Source organism: Gallus gallus, chromosome 1, assembly GCF_016699485.2.
Source record: "Gallus gallus isolate bGalGal1 chromosome 1, bGalGal1.mat.broiler.GRCg7b, whole genome shotgun sequence".
Taxonomy (NCBI): Eukaryota; Metazoa; Chordata; class Aves; order Galliformes; family Phasianidae; genus Gallus; species Gallus gallus.
This window is the reverse complement of record NC_052532.1, coordinates 147769294-147787991: the sequence shown is the minus strand read 5'-3', so window position 1 is coordinate 147787991 and position 18698 is coordinate 147769294. Positions and strand designations below refer to the sequence as shown.

Sequence of the window (18698 nt, the reverse complement as noted above, 5' to 3'; positions counted from 1 at the left end):
GATGGTAAGAAACAAAGACAAAAAACTAAAAACAGCTTCTCCTGGTCCCTCCCTTCTTCCCAGTCTCGATTTGACTAATTCATTCCTGACTCTTCTGCCTCCTCTCCCATCAAGAGGCACAGAGGAATGGTGAATGGGGATTGTGGTCAGTTCCTAATAATTCTTCTCTGCCATTCATTACCTCTTACTCTCTCTCTCCATCCAGCACAAGGCCCCTCCCATGGGCAGTTCCCCAGAACAGCTCCTTCTTGGGTCAATACCGTAGTCTCTAGTCCTTCAGGAAATGTCAGCTCCAATGTGGGAGCCACAGTTTGCTCCTGCATGGGCTCTCCATGGGCTGCAGCTTCCTTCAGGGAACATCCACCTGCTGAAGCATGAGGTCCTCCACAGGCTGCAGTGTCAATATCTGCTCCAGTGTTGCTTTCTCCATGGGCTGCAAGGAAATCTGTCACACAGGAACACCTTCTCCTCCCTCTTCTTCAACCCTGAGGTCTGCAGAATTTCTTCCCTCGTATGTTTTCTCACTGCTTTCTCTCACAGCTGCTACACAGTACATTTTACCCTTTCTTCAATACATTTCCCCAGGCTGCTCACCAATGGCTGCTGGGCCCAGCTGAGACCTGCACTGGAGCCCTTCGAGCTGGCTGTGTCCTGCATGGGACAGCCCCAGCCATACCTCACAGAGGAGCCGTGCAGGCCCTGCTGTCAGCTCCTTGCCATGGAAACCCAATACACCATTCTAATATTCTCCACTGAAATCAATACCCTTATTATACTAAAATAACAAAAGTTAGAGGAATAGTCCTCTATTCATCTTCTAACATACTTGTGACAATATATTTCTAAAGAATGAGAAGTCTAGACTTTGCTATAAAAAAAGACTTAAAAAGATTTAAATAAAGCAATAAATTCCTCTCTAATCAGAAGGGAAAATCAAATTAGTCATTCTAACTTAAATCTGATACATATCACAACACCTTCACATAGCTTCACTGACAATCTCTTCACAGTGAAGGCTCAGCTATTAAACATCAACAAAAATTTGAGAAGCAGCTTACTGTTTCTGTTAATACTAATTAATGTCAGATGTAGTCTGTCAATATAATGAAAACAAGCAAAATTCTTTGTATGCAAGCACACTCGTTAAAAAGGAAAAAAATAAATAAATAAAGTGGAGCAGTAACTGGAATTACAGTAGGTACCATTAAGATCTATGTGGCACCTGGAAACATGGTCTCACCAATACCATGGAAATTACTGAGTGAGCAGTTCCTCTAGGCTGATGTAGTAAGGAAATAAGCAAGATGCCTGCCCTGTGTGCACATCCCCATATTAATGCTTGATGATTAGTACTTTCTCCACTTTAATTTGTTGGGTGTGGATTTGACATAGGAGCAGAGGTCATTGTGGAAATAATGACATTTCTTTAAGTTGAAAAAAGATTGTAATATATTATTTTATGTCAGTCCTATCTCTATAGCTTCGAAAAGCACACTACAGAGTAAACTCATACTTTGTTAACACCAGACAATACACATGGAACTGTCATTATGAATACTGTGACCAACTACAAAACAGAATGCCATAGGAAACAGGGTTCTTTATCATTTGCAATCATAAAACCATATATATATATATATATATATTTGATGCATGGAAAGCTAACTGGGCAAAGCTATGGCATCTAACACGAACACATTAGCAAAACGCACTACAAAAATGTATTGTAGCAGCATTTAAGTGGTATGCAGTCACCTTCTGAGGGAAGAAAGTTGATGTCCATGGACTTTCTGTACTGAAAAGCAATACATCCTTTTTCAGCATATTGAATGTTTCCTATTTGAGACAGGTTATTTCCTTCTATTTGCAGTTCTGGGAAATCCTCCAAGTCAGTGGCCTGTAAACAGCAGTACAGAGCAAGTCATTTGCTGCAGGTATCATCATAATTTGTTTTCCTTGTCAGTCTATACAATAAGTAATGCATTCTGTGGATGCAAGAAGTATCAGTCTGGAAAGCAATCTGTTGCTCTGAAACCTTACAAACAAAAATCCCATGTTATCTACAAGGGCTGTTTTTTTGCCTAAAGAACTCATCTGCCTAGTCTTTTACTCTCTGTAAATGTAGAAAATTCTATAATAGCTGCATAGTATGACATATTAAACTATTTTTCTCTTCTGCAGTGTGTGTGTGAAATCTACATGGAGAACAGAATTCATATTTGAAACTATATCATATGTTTTAAGCATGCACATTTTGCTCAGCAAAGCCCTGGGAGCCAACTAGCACATAGCAGAAGAAGGAGAGCCAAACAGGAAGCATGTAAATTATATGAAACCTCAGCAAAACTGTTCACCATTATGAATTAAAGTGTCAGAAATAGGCTGAGCTATGCAAATTGTCACTTTGTTTTTGTTTCAAGAGATAATACTGGAAAATACAAATGTTTCCTAGCAGTTATTTCTTAGATGGTGAAAGTACTCCAGGAAGAGAAATACTGATCTTCTCTGTATTTAACTGAATGATATATTGTCAACCAAACAACAATAACAAAAATAAATAATTCTAAGTGGTTTCAAAAATAAGCATATAATAAAAACACTTTCAAGTAAGAAAGCTCATAAAGATTCGTTATATACATAATAAATCATGTGTTTGATAGTAATATGGTGGAAAAGATATTTGTATATCCCTTTACAAGGCAGATTAGTTACCACTTCTGCGACTTCTTTTCAGGTTCTATCATTTAAATGTATTACCAAACCACTTCATTATACAGGTGGTACAGTTTCACTTAAATTTGCTATAATGCATCCATTTCTTTAAATGACTTTTCAGGGCCATGCATCTTAAAAATAATTTTATCTCAAAACCAGCATATTTCCCAGCTCCTTATTGCTCATATTTTTTCCTCTTTTGCCCTTCTTAGCCCTTTCCTGTTTCTGACAGGCATTCAAAAGTACTCAGATGAAGGTTTTTAGAAAGATCTAGTCATTGCCATTCTGACAAGGATCCACCTGAATTTCTTTGAAAAGTTCATTATCTACATCCCCTAGGTAAAACTTTCCAGGGAAAAAAAAAAAAAAATAGAAGTACTTTTTTTTCCTACTCTCCAGCTGTGTGAAGTGCTGTTCTGGTACTAGGACATTGATGAGCTACCTCTGCTTCCTCATTTCCCTGTGCCTTTTTTGTCTTGGGGACTAGTTCAGCTTGATCTACAGACTGTCTTACTTCACCAGTATAAAAAGCTGCAGGAGAAAACGATGAAACAAATCTTTAAAACACTTTTAGAGGTAGATCTGTTATCTGTAATTCCTTAAACTCAGTATGTAGACCCCATGTTTTTACTTATGATAATGTTTTGGTTAGAAACTTTATTTCTTGTAACTTGGTTGTCACTTCAGTTGTAACAGGTAATCACTGCTTACATCTAGTGTTAGTTGACATCTGATTACCATATAAATTTGCTCACAAGTGCACTGGTCCATAATCCAGACTGTGCAAATCTCAAAGTTTTTTGGGGCCTAAAGACTTCAGACAAAAGTGTGGTTTTTCTTTTTTTTTTCCTGTTGATGGGATGTATAATTGTAATGAAGAGAGAAACATCCTATTCTCCTTCCGTACTGCTTAAAGAACTGTTTTCCCAGATCCAGCCTCCTATTAGAAACCTCGTTTTTGTTTCCTGTCTTTCTTAATTCCCCTCCTCAGTTTCTTTTCTGCATTCTTAAAAATGTTCATGTTATTCACCTCATTGTATAGTTTCACTCTCTTACTCATCATTTCTTTTCATGGATTTCTGTTTCCCATGGGTATGTAGGTCTGGGACAGTGGACGCTCAGCTTGAACACAAAAATATTTCTCAGCCAGTTGTAGCTGTAACAGAAAAAAAAACCCACCTAGCTTTAAATATCTGAATTATGGTGTTGGAGTTAGATAATAACTATACAGGCAAATGAGAGAGGAAATGTATTGTAGCCACTGCCAAAAATTTGCCTTTATTGTGGTGAGAGATAGGGAGGCATTTCAAAGTGCAAATAATGGATAGATGTGAAAAAATCATTGTGATAAGGTTGGATAATATTGGAAGGTGTTATAAAGTTTGAATTCCCTTACCCCAAAGCCATAGATAGATAAACTGCAATTTTCCTGGTTAACTTAGCTGCTTTATTCTGATTCTGCCTTGCAAAAGATCTCGTCTCTCATATGTATACTATATTTGTTTGAGCATTAATGTCAAAACACACATCTGTGCATAGTAAAAATTGCAGTACAATATGTCAGTATATCTAACACCATTACTTTTTAGTGAAAATATACAAACTACTGTCAGACCTTGAATACAATAAGACTACTGTTCATAACACTAGCAATCATAACCTATGTTATTTCTTTAAGGCCCTCGAAACAGGCGGAGATATAGTATTTATCTTTCCTGATAAGTCTTATGCTACTTTTGAATAGTTAGATATCACCAAGACCCTGGAACATGACATTCAAGTATATAATGGATGCACTTCGGGAAGTGCTTTTATTCATTATGATAATTTGACCCATCCTGTCTGTTCCATTTCCACTTTCTATTTGACGGTTGCTGTCCTCTATTTTATCCTTCACTAGAGGTCCTTCTCTAAACCTTTGCTCCTCTATGCCACAGTTCTCAGCTTTTCCCTGTTCTTCTATTTAAGAACTCCTTTAGAACCTTTTTGAAGCCTTGTTTGAAGCATCAGCCATCTGGTTCCCTCATGGTTCAGCTGCAGTTAGTCCCGCCTGTAACAGCTACCTTAATTTCTGAAGTGTCTCCAGTTCTTGATTAATCTGAATGTTTTTGACTTGCACTGCTTCTTCACTGGCCTGAGCTGCAGTGAGTGGAGAGCAGCCTGAGGTGGGGCAGGAGGGCTGAGAGAGTTTCCACCTGTGAGGCCCACATGGAACAGTGCCTGAAGGGTGAGTCCCATGAGACAGAGCCGTGTTACAGCAGTGCTGGAAGAACTGCAGCCTGTGGGAAACCCACACAGGATCCAGTCAGGAAGGATGTCTTCCTGTAGGAGGGACCTATCATGGAGTAGGGACAGATAATGTTTTCCATTTGCTTTTAGTTTCTCACTGCTTTAGTCTGTTAGTACTTGGCAGTAAATGTATTAATCTCCCTATGCTTAGTCTGTTTTGCCCATAATGGTAATTGGTGAGGGATCTCTGTATCCTTATCTCAATTCTCCCCCAGTTCTTTTGAGAAAGAGTGAGGGAGTAGTGTGGTGTTTACCTGTCCATCAGGGTGGAGGAGTTTACCTGTCCATCAGGGTGAAACCACTACAAAAAGCACTACAAAAAGAGATGTTTGCCATGAAGTTATGTGCTACCTGACCCTTGTAAGAGGACTGTTAGATAAACCAGAATATTAACAACAAAATACTTAAGATCCTTTTTGATGAAGAGTTGTTCACATACAATTCCAAGTATTCAGCCAATGCAGTTGAGATTGGAAAGAATGTGGGGTTTTCAAGTCTCTTAAGTTGAAAATAGCTACAAAAATGTTAGGACACTCCAATCATCATATTTTCTTCTAAATTCAATGTAATGATGAAAACTAACTAAATAAATAAAGTATCCACAGTCATTTAAAAATAGATGCTGGAATAATGAAAATAAAAAAATGAAACTGACAAAATCAATCCTTAATTGTCAAGGACCAGTTAGTTACCACAAATCATATAGAGACTGCATTTCTTGAGTCATTTTCAAAGATCAGAGTTAAGATTTAGCAGTACAGACATCTCCACTGTGTTTACGGATATTGTTTTCATAATCCAGGAACATACTTGTCTGTTTTGGCTGTTCTGGGGCACTGAATTGGTCAGATCGCACATTAAATGTGTATTTTTCTCATAGTTGACTGCAGTCATAGTCTGCAGATGTTGCAAACACATTTGTGATTTGCTGTCAGAAATTAAGAAGTAATATAGAACAGAATAGTAGTGAGTTTGATATATCCTGAGTGTATGTGAAGAAGTCACCTTAAAGAACTTCATTTGCAAGAAAATAATTTTCATTCAGATCAGTGAGAATTTTTGTATCTTCTTAAGCTGGAGGACAACTCCTAAGTTATAAGTTTTTAGGGACAGAAGTCTTATCAAGAAATGAAGTATGAAAAAAATGAGGAAGTATGGAGTTTTGGGACATTTTGAGTAAGTTTTATTTGGACCTTTTAAAAAGAAGAAAATATATTTGTCTTAAGTGACACAACTGGAAAAAAACTTTTTTACTTAATCTGGTTTTTGTTGCCTTATTCTGTTTCCTATTGCAATTTTTATTTTTTTTTCCTAATACTGTTTCTCAAGAGGAGAAAAATATTACTGAAATACACATCAATATTTTTCTTAAAAAAATAACTTAAAATTTTAGTAATTTAAAAATGAGAATAAATAACAAGCTGTGAATATTTGCAGTACTGTGTTACCTTTGTTGGATATTTCTATAATAGATTGTATTCAAATCTTTTCCCCGAGCTGCTGTCTTTACTGATATTTCTGTGTTCTGTTTTAAATGAGACATAAAGCAAGATTGCTAATTTTAACAAATTTGCAGGTCATGACTCCAACTTACAATTAGTTGCATGTCACCATGATTTTTTTTTTTTAATGTGTGTTTTTGTTCTTAGTTTCAAAATAGCAGTAGTCTGCATTTTCTTGACTTGACTTTTTCTTGAAAAAAAAGCTTTCTATGACTTTCCCAGGACAGATAGGAAAGATTTCAAGTATATATATATATATATATATAAACTTATGTTTATGAGAAAGATGCTATTGCTCCCCACTGGTGTATTGCATTTGATGCTGATGCTGCACTAATGTTGTGTAAGAATTGCCCAGAATGTCAGGATATCTTCCAGTCTTTTTGAAATTCAGATTACTAATTTTCTTTAACATGCTGTGAATTATACATCTTTTTGTTTGTTTGTTTTCTGCGTACCTTAATGATCTGTTCATTGTGTTCTGCCAATTTTTCTGTCTATTCAATTCACACTCAGATTTTCTTAACTGCTGATCTTGCATATATCCAACACTTAAGTGTGTTGTCTAGATCTCCTGGATGTAGCAACCTATGTTTACTTCATGCACCAGATATAACGTTTTACACCTTAAATGCAGTGTCTGATGCATGGACTCAGATGTGAACGATCCAAATCCTTTATTACAAGTTCTCACATCACCTATATACCTTCACAAGTTTTCTTTTTTTAGCTTTCCCATCTGCCCCTACAACTTTCCCATCCACCTTTACATGTCAACAGAGTATTCCACAAATACTCCTTAACTGTGCATGTAGGCACTTATCCAGTCAGAGCTGTGAGCCTTTTTCTTCTGTGAGTTCCTTTTTCTTCTAGAGATTCCTTGGTTCTTATGCTGTTTATCTGGCTCCACAGCTGCTGCTCTGAACAGTCTTTCTTGTATTTCCACACTTAAACGGTGAAAACTGATAGTAACCAGCAGTCTACACTCTCTTCCTCTACAAACAGACTTCTGTCAGAAGAGCACAATTGGAGGGATGACATGCTGCTCTTCCTATGGTACTAGTATATAGCTTCAAAGCATCCTCAATTTTGCAGTTGTGAGGGATGGAAAAGAAAAGTGAAAGAAGTCTTTCATAAAAACCTAGCAAGAATAGGGCATAGGATTCTGAAAAATGATATATATATATTTTAAATTGAACAATTGGAATATATTGTTTTTCATCCTTAGTGTTCTTAAATTGTATTAATATCAATATTATAATATTACTAACAAAAAGTCTCTGAGAATTTTCAGAATTTTTTTAGCAGTTTTAAACTACCACTGATCAATGTCATATCAGAAAAGAAGCCTTATTCAGTTTGGTTGTTGTTTTTGCTACTAAACAATTGAGTTTCAAGTATATATTTTGTAATACTTTTTAAAAATATTTCAGACTTTTTTTTTTTTTTTAATATCTGAGACTTAAGTCTGTTTATAGGGACCAATACCACAAATCACAGGAAATTATTTTCATTATTTTTTATTTCTGGAATTTCTAGCTAAAACCTGGCTATTCTGGCTATCATCCGTAAGACATGCTAGTACTGTAGTGCTCAGGAACGCAAAGCAGATCTTTGAGGAATGGTTAAGACTAGAGGCAGTCTGAGCTGCTGCGACCATGTTCTGCTCAAGATTGTGATCTCAAAGAACATGGGCCTGGTAAAGAGTATAGTCAGGAGCCTGAAATTCAGGAGCCCCAACTTTGGGCTGTTTAAGGAATTGTTGGATAAGATTCCCTGGGAAACTGTTCTTAGGGACAAAGGCATGGAACAGAGCTGGCAGCACTTTAAGGTTGCCTTTCTGAGAGTACAAAAGCTCTCCATCCCTCAATAGAAGAAATCTACCAGAGGAGGCTGGAAACCAACATGGCTTAGTAAGGATTTACTTGTCAGACTGAGAGAAAAGAAGGAAAAGTATAAGCAGCGGAAGCAGTGATGTGTGGATTGGAAAGAATATAGTGATGCTGTCTGAATGTGCAGAGATAAGATCTGGGAAGCCAAGACAGGCGTGGAATTAATCAAAGAATCATAGGAACACAGAATCATAGAATCATAGGATCATAGAATCATAGAATCATAGAATGGCCTGGGTTGAAAAGGACCACGGCAATCATCTAGTTTCAACCCCCCTGCTATGTGCAGGGTCGCCGACCACTAGACCAGGTTGCCCAGAGCCACATCCAGCCTGGCCTTCAATGCCTCCAGGGTGGGGCATCCACAACCTCCTTGGGCAACCTGTTCCAGTGCGTCACCACCCTCTGAGTGAAACACTTCCTCCTAATATCTAATCTAAACCTCCCGTGTCTCAATTTAAAATCATTCCCCCTTGTCCTATTAGCATCCACCCTTGTAAACAGCCATTAAACTTTGTAAGAGATGTGAACAATAGCAAAGAGGGATTATTTAGATACATTGGTCATAAGAGAGAGGCAAAGGAGATATGATAAATGAGAAGGGAGAAATGACTTCAACAGAAACAGAGAAGGCTGAGGTGCTCAATGAATTCTTTGCCTTTCCCATGTCTCTCTTGTCCTTGATCCTCTAGGCAAGGTTTGGTGGAGAGAAATTCATTCTACTCTAAAAACAGAGCAAGTCTGAGATTACCTCTTGAGGTTGAATGTGTACAAGTCTATTGGATTGGATGACATGCATCCCGGGTATCTGAAGGAACTGGCTGTGGTTGCTAGAGTGTCATCCATCATATTTGAAAAGTCAGGGCTGTCAGGAAAAATCCCCAGTGACTGGAAAAAGGGAAATTTCACTTTCATTTTTAAGTGAGGGAGGAAGGAAGAGCTGGGGAACTACAGGCCAGTGAGCCTCATCTCCGTGCCTGGGAAGATCATGGAGTAGGTCATCATGGAACAGATGTTAAGGATCATGCGAGATGAGAAAGTGATCCAAAACAGACAGAATGACTTTACTAAGGGCAAATCTTGCTTGACCAATCTGATGGCCTTTTGTGATGGAGTGACAGCATTGGTGGACAAAGGAAGGGCAACTAGTGTCATCTACCTGGACTTCCGCAAGGCTTTTGACATGGTCCTACACCACATCCTTATCTCTAAATTGGAGAGATACAGACTTGAAGGGTAGACTGTTTGGTGGGTAAAGAATTGGTTGGATGATTACAGCCAGAATGTTGTTGTCAATGTCCAGATGGAGGCCAGTGGTGAGTACTGTCCCCCAGGAATCCACCTTGGTAGTTTTCAATATCTTTATCAAAAACATAGCCACTGGGATCAAGTGTATCCTCCACAAGTTTACTGATGATACCAAGCTGAGTGGTGTAGTTAATACAAAAGAAGGAAGGAACCTGAACAGGCTTGAAAAGTGGACACATAAGAATCTAATGAGGTCCAACAAGGCCAAGTGCAAGATGTTGTAGTTGGATTGTGGCGAATGTGTATGTCTACAGACTGGGATAAGAACTCCTTGAGAACAACTCTGCCGAGAAGAATTTGGGGGTCCTGATGAATGAAAAGTCTGACATGAGCCAGTAGTGTGTGCTGGCAGCCCAGAGTGCCAACAATATCCTGTACTGTATCAAAAGAGGGGTGGCCAGCTGGGTTGTAGAAATGATTGTGCCTGTCAACTCTGCCCCTGTAGGACCCTATCTGAAGTACTGCCTTCAGGCCTGGGGCCTCCAGCACAAGAAAGATGTAGAACTGTTGAAGAGTGTCCAGAAGAGGGCCATGAAGATGTTCTAAGGGTTGGAGCACCTCTCCTATGAATAAAGTCTGAGAAAGTTGGGCTTGTTTAGCTTAGAGAAGAGAAGACTCCAGGGAGACCTCATTGCGATCGTCCAGTACTTGAAGGGAGCTTGTAAGCAGGAAGGGTTTTTCATGGTCTTGTTAATCCTGCTCAATGCCTTTCTCCTTTTCTCTCTCTTTCCCATTTCTCTCTCTGTCTCTGGCTTTTTTTTTTTTTTTTTTTTTTTTTCCCCAATGTCTTTAATAAGTTGTTTCAAACACTACAACAATTATTTATGATTCCTACCTTTATTGCTTTCTAAGTTGTATGACAGTTCCATTATTCAGGACGTGAAATATGCAAGTTCCTTCTGGACAGGAAAGTAGTAGATTAGTTTCTGTGTATTTCTGGAAATCAAAATAAAACAAGCTACAATTCCTTTGATATTGAAAGCAATATTGTAGCCTGGGCTCAAACCATCTTGAGTCATTTAATGGTATGCTGAAACATTTCTTGTTTATTAATGTGAAAAAAGCATCTCTTTTTTTCCCCTTAGGCAATTCACACTTGAGATGGCCTCAATTACAATCTAGAATGTCTCTTTTTTTTTCTTTTTTATTTCTTTGTTTGTTGGTGTGCTTTGGCTTCCTAGAATGAGCATAGTCCAAACTGAGATATTTTACGTAGGATATGCTTTAGACACGATGTGTTTGGATGAAAGAAACATAAGATCCCATTCATTTTGAGCAACATGAAATTTAGGTTACATCTGCTCATTTGTACCTTAGGTAACTGTCTTTCAAGAATAGGTTGACCACTTACTTTTCCACAAAAACTCTACAGGTTCTTAAAATCGTTTATCAACTCCCTAGACAAACATAAATTCATTAAAAAAACCCCAAAGAGATTACTTATTAGGAGCAATTTCAGTGTACTTAATTAATTCAGGGTATATTTTCATTACACAAAGCTTTAGCAGAAATACCGGTCTAAGGGTTCCCATATGCACAACACCTCAGTGCTTTAGCTTTTCCTCTTCTTTTCTTTTCTTTTCTTTTCTTTTCTTTTCTTTTCTTTTCTTTTCTTTTCTTTTCTTTTCTTTTCTTTTCTTTTCTTTTCTTTTCTTTTCTTTTCTTTTCTTTTCTTTTCTTTTCTTTTCTTTTCTTTTCTTTTCTTTTCTTTTCTTTTCTTTTCTTTTCTTTTCTTTTCTTTTCTTTTCTTTTCTTTTCTTTTCTTTTCTTTTCTTTTCTTTTCTCTTCGGGGGGGGGGGGGGGGGAAGGGGGAGCTGGGGGATCTGGTGTAGGTATGGTATGGGTATATGTTATAGGTCCCCAGTTATCACAGGACTGGCAAGATAGGATACAATTATTTTTCATCAATAATATTTGATAACACATTATGCAATTGTAGTGAATTAATTCCAAAGAAAAGAAAAAACAGAATCACATCAGATAACTCTGGCCCATAACTTGGTGATTATTGTACTTTCCCAGGAAATGTAAAATACAAGTTATAAGCCATTATAAAGCTGGCTAAAAATGCCCATAACTAATTCTCTAAAGACTGTGGAATTCAATAATTCCCAAAAAAGGTTGAGTTATTAAAAAAAAAAAATCATGGTATTTATAACAGAAAAGTTTACTATAGCGATCCAGTAATATTTATTTACTTTTTTAATTTAGAGTGGGATTTATAATCTGCTTTTCAGGAAATGTACTTTAATTATGGACAAGGAGTAAGCAAAGACAACATGTGTCACTGCTAAGGTTTTTGTACTGTCTAAACCCTATTAATCTAAATAGATGACACTGAAATGGGCTTTCTTTATTAGAAAGAATCTAAATGTAGTCCTCTGCGCTTTGCTGGCAGTGACATCAGTTGATCATTTCCCTTGTTACTGAAGTGCTTTAATCACCTTAAAACCTTCTTGACATTTTAAATTAGCATACTGCTGAAAAATAAGCCATTCATGCACTAAAGCTCTGTAGCTATCTTTTTTTCCTCAATTTCAAAGTGCAAACTTTGAAAAAATAAGGGATATGAAAGTAAATCTGCTGAGAAGTTAATAATTTTGAATGCAAAATGAATTGTGGAAAATGTATCTTACTTGAACGTGAAGAAACAATAGGAAAAAGAAACCAGAATGGCAATGGAAATAAAAATGGATAAACAATAATGGAAAAGCCTTAAAAAAAAAAGGGATATGATGGAAGGCCGATGAAGAGAAAAAAATACATCTAGTTAGTGCAGGGATAATATGGAATTGTCAAATGTCAAACTGACCTTAGCTTGCAGGAATGGTAATACAAATAGTGAAACCTGCCATCAAGAATAGTAAAAAACAGGTTAGAGAGAACTGAACTTCTGTACAACCATTTCCAGCACAAAAGGTGATGTTGAATAAGGAACCTAGAGAAGACTGAACTATGATAATTATGTAATGGAAATAAAACAGAGTTGATGAAGATAAAAGAAAAAGAATTTAGAGTTCCATTCAGGCATCTATAAACCCAATAGGTGGACTATAAACTAATGCAAGGAAAAATAGGAAAGAAGGAGAAAATAGTGTGTGTGCTGAGATACATGAGTTTACAGAGAGCGTACTGTGACATAGCAACAAAACTGTATGAGCTAAGGCCTGCAGTAACATGAAATGTAAACTTGTGAATAAGAGACAGCCTTCCAGTTATTAATAAGAATTTTCGTAAGGTTGAAGCTCATCAGCTGGAGGCAAATGACGAATCTAAGATTAGGGTAAATGGTCAGAAGATTGATGTGAGCTATTTACACTCCCTGGTAATTTAGATCCATGGGAGGCTTATTATCTTTGGGACAGCTATAGATCCAGGGATGGATTCTAAACATGCATTCATCTTCTTCCCAGTTATTTTCTATATCATATTTAAATATGAAGATACATGCATTTAGGAGAAAAAGAAACTTTACTACTTTGACTAAAGCTATTTCATGTTTAAATATTCTTTTAGAATTATAAACCATATAAAAATCACATTTACTAATTTTCTCTTCAAATTCCATGTTCCTTATATCATTTTATTTTTATAGCTTTCTTTTACAAAGGCAGGAATAGTATAATTATTAGTATGTCATTGTATTTCAGTGTGATAGGGAAACCATTGGTTAAATATATTGACTTTGATTATTTCTTGAACCCATTTGTGCTACTGAATTCATTTCAGATTTTCCTAACTGTTTTTGAGATTCTACGTTTAATTTTAGTAATTCATTTTATTACAAGGAAGAGATGCTAGTGTAAATTTATGTTTAGTTTGTTTAGTTGCCAGTTTCCATAAAGCATTTAAGTACTTCCAATCAATATACATATGTATATTAAACTGAATTTGGTTATTGTAGCCTACTTCCTGAAAATTAGAGATTACAAATCTTTTATGTGCTTTTCCAGTATTAACAGTGAAAAAAAAATTATTATTTTATTTTATTTTATTGAAAAAATGAACAACTTCAAAATTGATGATTGCATTACTTCAAGGGGCTTTTCATGAAATAAAGTGAATAAAAATGACAGGGACTTAAATCAATAGTACTTTAAAAATGACTGTAATAATAGCTTCCACATTTTTTTGAAGTGCTACTGTTGAATGAATTTTATTTTGGAATTTATTGCCCTGACAGGACCAATATTGTAACTATTAGTAAATTCAGTAAAATTGAAAGGCTCAGATTATACTCCAAACTCTTAAGATGCACACTCTTTATATATATATATATATTATTATTTTTTAATTCACTGACTTCTAATCCTCTACATCTCTAAGCAGATGTAGTGATTATTTTAGTCATTTTCTGCCCTATGGATATTTTCGCATGTTATATCACAATTACATAGATCAATTAAGGTAGAATTGATCCATAAGGACCTTCTCCCTCCATTGAATTTTTCATGGGAAAAAAATTGCAATCAGAAACGTGTCATTAATAAAAATTATTTTGATTGTTGCCCTGTTGGCCATAAATTTTTAAACAGCAGGAATGGTGAATTTTGAACCATGTTTTCTGTAAAATTTTTGTAAGTCATGTGAGACTTTGCAAAATGAACGAGCACAGCATCCTGCCTTTGTGCCATTTCTTGTTAAAGCCTGTATTTGTTTTTTTTCTAACAAGATACTATTTGAAAAGTTCAAAACAAAAATCAACCTTTTTCCTCAAAGGAATAAAAATATAATCCCTAGAAAAAAAATATATTTTTTTCAATTTCTGTACAAATATTACTCATATATTACAAAATTTTGGCAGTTTGTCTACACACACACTCACCCCACAATCCATGACCAGTATTTGCCTAAAGCTGATTCTTGCTAATTGTTTCCCAGAGAAAGAATATATTTTGCTTAAATGTCATGATCTCAGAGTCTGAGAGCTCCCAAAACACTTCTTCATATTCATATAAAAATTATTTGGAATGACTTCTGGAGTCTTTGAAAAATTGAAACTGATACCCACTTCTTATAGTTCATATAAGAATAATTATGTTAATTCCTAAAAACAAAAAAAAAGCTCTTTGGCTACTTGCTCAGTTCAGTATTCAATGATCTGGTTCAATCACAGCTTTACCAAGCAAGCTTGATAATGTTTTGCATCTCGCCAAGATACAATGGTAGGAAAAAGGGTTCTTAAAAGCCAGTATGGAATGTCTTCATACGGTGATTCTTATACATACTATATGAAAGGGACTGGAGAAGTGTTGCTTGTCTGAATCTGTCACAAATACCTCCATGTATTTCTCTATGTATTTTTTACTAGACAGACATTTTTCTCTTCGAAGGTAGATTTCTGAACAAGTTCTGTCTCTTTTCTGAGCTGTTTTGCCTGGAATGGAAAATGATTCCCTTTCTGCTTGCTTACTGTATAGTTTCCCGCAGCCTTTCTTATACTGAGTTTGATTGCTGCATTTAATTTAAAGAAGACTTTAATTCTTCTGACATGGCCTCACTTTTCAGTCACTCTCAGTTACAGTCGTTTATTCATTCACCTCAGTGCAAACAGTCCATCAGGTCTTTAACAACAGAACAATGATGAAAAAAAAAAAAAAAAAAAAAAGGAAATCCATATTATGAAAGAGGTCCTAAATCAACTCCTTACTGATTAATTCCCCCTTTAGTCACAATTCCTAACTTATCCTGACTGAATCAATCAAAAAGCTATTACTTTAATACTTGCAAGTGTTACTTTCAAAATCAATAAAAACTGAATTCATTTTTAAGATAAAACATAATACCAAAATAAAAGTCCCCATTTACTTGGGCTAGACATTTATCAAAAAACAGCTGCAGTTGGCAAAATCCTGGTTGTTGGCCCAGTGTATTTTTTAGTTTTTTATAATTTTCAACTTTGTATTTTTTTTTCAGTTTCATTAACTTCAATACCTGTATTACTATTAGTTTTGTGAGTGAATGTGTCTTTCTTTTTTTTTGCGTGAGTTTGCTTTATGACCAATAATTTTACAAGAAATCTTTGCCCCATATGCCACTTTTTTCTTACACAGACATTAACTGCCACTGCAGTTAAAATGGTTCAAATTGAATACAGTTGGATAAAGACAGGACTCACCTTGTGAGCCAGTGGTGCAGGGTGCCAGGAAAAGCAGACATGAACAATAAAATGGGGCAAAAGAAGGCTGTCTTGAAATATACACAAATGGATGTAGCCTTGGAAACAAGCAGGAGGAATTAAAGCTTCATGTACTCATGCAGAATTGTGACATTAATGATGCTGAAATATGTGGTGGCATAGCCTGCATACCTTGAGTACTGTGATACATTAATACTGGCTGTTCAGGAAAGGTAAACAAATGGGAGGAAGTTTGCTTTTTATGTAAAGGAGCAGCATGAAGGTATGTAGCTCCTATATGTAGCAGACCACAGGCTGATGGAAAATTTGCAGAAAAATGAAAAATTCTGTAAATAAATATGTATCACAGATGCTGGATCTTATGGGAGACTTTAAACTCTATGCCAACTCTGGAAAAGCAATATAGAAAGATGTAAGCAAGCCTTCCAAAGGAAGTCATAGAAACACAAAATCATAGGAGTTGGAAAGGACCTCTGGAGATCATCCAGTCCAACTCTCTTGCTAAAGCAGGTTCCCTAGAGTAGCTTGCACAGGAGAGAGTCCAGGTGAGTTGTGAATACTACTAGTTCACTGTCGTTCTAGAACTGTGGAGCCTAGAGCTGGACACAGTTCTCCATATATGGCCTCACTGGGGTAGAACAGAGGGGAAGGATCACCTGCCTCAACCTGCTGGCCACGTTCTTTTTAATGCAGGAATAGCTTCTTGGTTTGCTTTGGTGACACAGCACAGACAGACAAACAGACAAACTAAGAGATGACTCACAGCTGGATCTGATATTCACTAACAAGAGCTGCTTAGGCACATGGCAGACAATGGCAATTGTGGTTGCAGTTACTATTAAATTATGGTGTTCCGATACTGAGAGGAGTAAGGAGGGGGAGTAGCAGAGTTCAGGCCTTGGATTTTAGTCAAGTAGACTTTGGCTTGCAGATGACACCAAGTTGACTGGAAGTGTTGATCTGCCTGAGGGTATCAAGGCCCTACAGAGGAATCTGGATAGGTTGGATAGCTGGGCTGAAGCCAATGGGATGGGATTCAACAAGACCGAATGCCGGGTCCTGCACTTTGGCCACAGTAACCGCAGGCAATGCTACAGGCTTGGGGCAGAGTGGCTGGAAGACTGTAGAGGAAACGGACCTGGGGGTGTTGATTGACGCTAGACTGAACATGAGCCAGCAGTGTGCCCAGGTGGCCAAGAAGGCCAATGGCATCCTGGCTTGTATCAGAAATAGTGTGGCCAGCAGGAACAGGGAAGTAATTGTCCCCCTGTACTCAGCACTGGTGAGGCCGCACCTTGAGTACTGCGTCCAGGTTTGGGTCCCTCACTGTAAGAAAGGCATCGAGGTCCTGGAGTGTGTCCAGAGAAGGGCAACAAAGCTGATGAGGGGTCTGGAGCACAGGACTTATAAGGAGCCGCTGAAGGAGCTGGGATTGTTCGGTCTGGAGAAGAGGAGACTCAGGGGAGACCTTATTGCTCTCTATAACTACCTGAAGGGAGGTTGTAATGAGCTGGGGGTCAGCCTCTTCTCTCATGTGACTAGTGATAGGACGAGAGGGAATGGATTCAAGCTGCGCCAGGGAAGATTCAGGCTGGATGTTAGGAAATACTACTTCTCTGAAAGGGTGGTCCGGCACTGGAATGGGCTGCCCAGGGAGGTGGTGGAGTCACCAACCCTGGTGGTGTTCAAAGAGCGTTTGGATGTTGTGTTGAGGGACATGGTTTAGCAAGAACCATTGGTGAAGGGTGAATGGTTGGACTGGATGATCCTTTGGGTCTTTTCCAACCTTAGCGATTCTATGATTCTATGATTGTTCAGGAAACTGTTAGGTGGTATCTCACAGAAGGTTAAAAGATCAGGAAAGGGCAAATATTTAAGGACAGGATCTTTCCAGCCCAGATACAGTTAGTTGTGATACTGAGGAAAATGCATAAGCATATCGGGAGCCTAGCTAAACAGGGAACTCATGAGAGAGCTCCAATACAGAAAGGCAGCATACTATGGTAGAAACCATAGTATTGGTTGACTACAAAAGATAAATTGACCAATACAGGTCTGTGGGACCTTAGAGACTGCGTTCAACAGTGTTAGGAGAGCTGCCTGACATCCTTGCAGTGCTGTTCTCCATCATCTTTGGAAGGTCATAAAAATTCAGCTAGGTACTCAATGAAAAAAATAAAGGTCAAAAAGTCAACCCAAGGAACTACAGGCTCATCAGCTTCACTTTGTTACCTGGAAAAAAATATAAAGTTTTCCTGCAAAGAAAAGACCTCCAGAGTAATCTAGTCCAACCGTCCATCTACCACTTATATTTCCCCACTAAAGCATGTCCCCTAGTACATCATTTAAAGTTTATTGAACGCATCCAGAAACAGCGACTTAACCACCTCCCTGGGCAGCCCATTCAAGTGCCTGACCACTGAGTAAATCATGCCTGATCAACCTGATTGCCTTCTGTGATAAAATCACTAGATTTGCAGACAAAGGGAGAAGTGGATGCCATTTACCTCAACATTCAGAAGGTACTCAACACCAACTCCAGTAATACTTCTGTATCTAAGCTGGGGCACTGTGGTGTAGACAAGTGGACAGCTAGATGTGGCTGGCTGCCAGAGGTAGCTTCATAACTATTGAACTAATCTGAAATGAAGCAAATATGTAAAAATACCCACCTCCCAAGAGTAGGTTGGTTCTCTAGTGAGTTTGACCTATAGTCTTTAATACCAGTGTATTAGTTTATTTTAGTCAATAGATTTTTTTTAAGTGGAATTCTGAAGTGTACGGACTAACCAAAGCTTCAGGAATCAGCTTTTGTAATTGCATAGACTTTGTAGCATCTGATTTTAATTTCAA

At 37.4% G+C, this 18698-nt stretch overlaps 1 protein-coding gene across 26 annotated transcripts in view; it reads left to right on the top strand.

The window, feature by feature from the left end:
* Positions 1–18698, top strand: part of GPC5 (glypican 5) — a 676292-nt gene that overhangs the window by 232169 nt on the left and 425425 nt on the right. For 2 of the 26 annotated variants that reach the window (XM_046898942.1, XM_040653920.2), the window contains exons 7-8: positions 1871–1934; positions 2182–2882. The exons of the other annotated variants lie outside the window; for them this stretch is intronic. In XM_046898942.1, the coding sequence (XP_046754898.1) occupies positions 1871–1903 (33 nt within the window). In that variant the 3' untranslated portion in view covers positions 1904–1934; positions 2182–2882. Of the gene's footprint in view, positions 1–1870; positions 1935–2181; positions 2883–18698 lie in introns of those variants that run through there. 26 annotated transcript variants of the gene reach the window in all.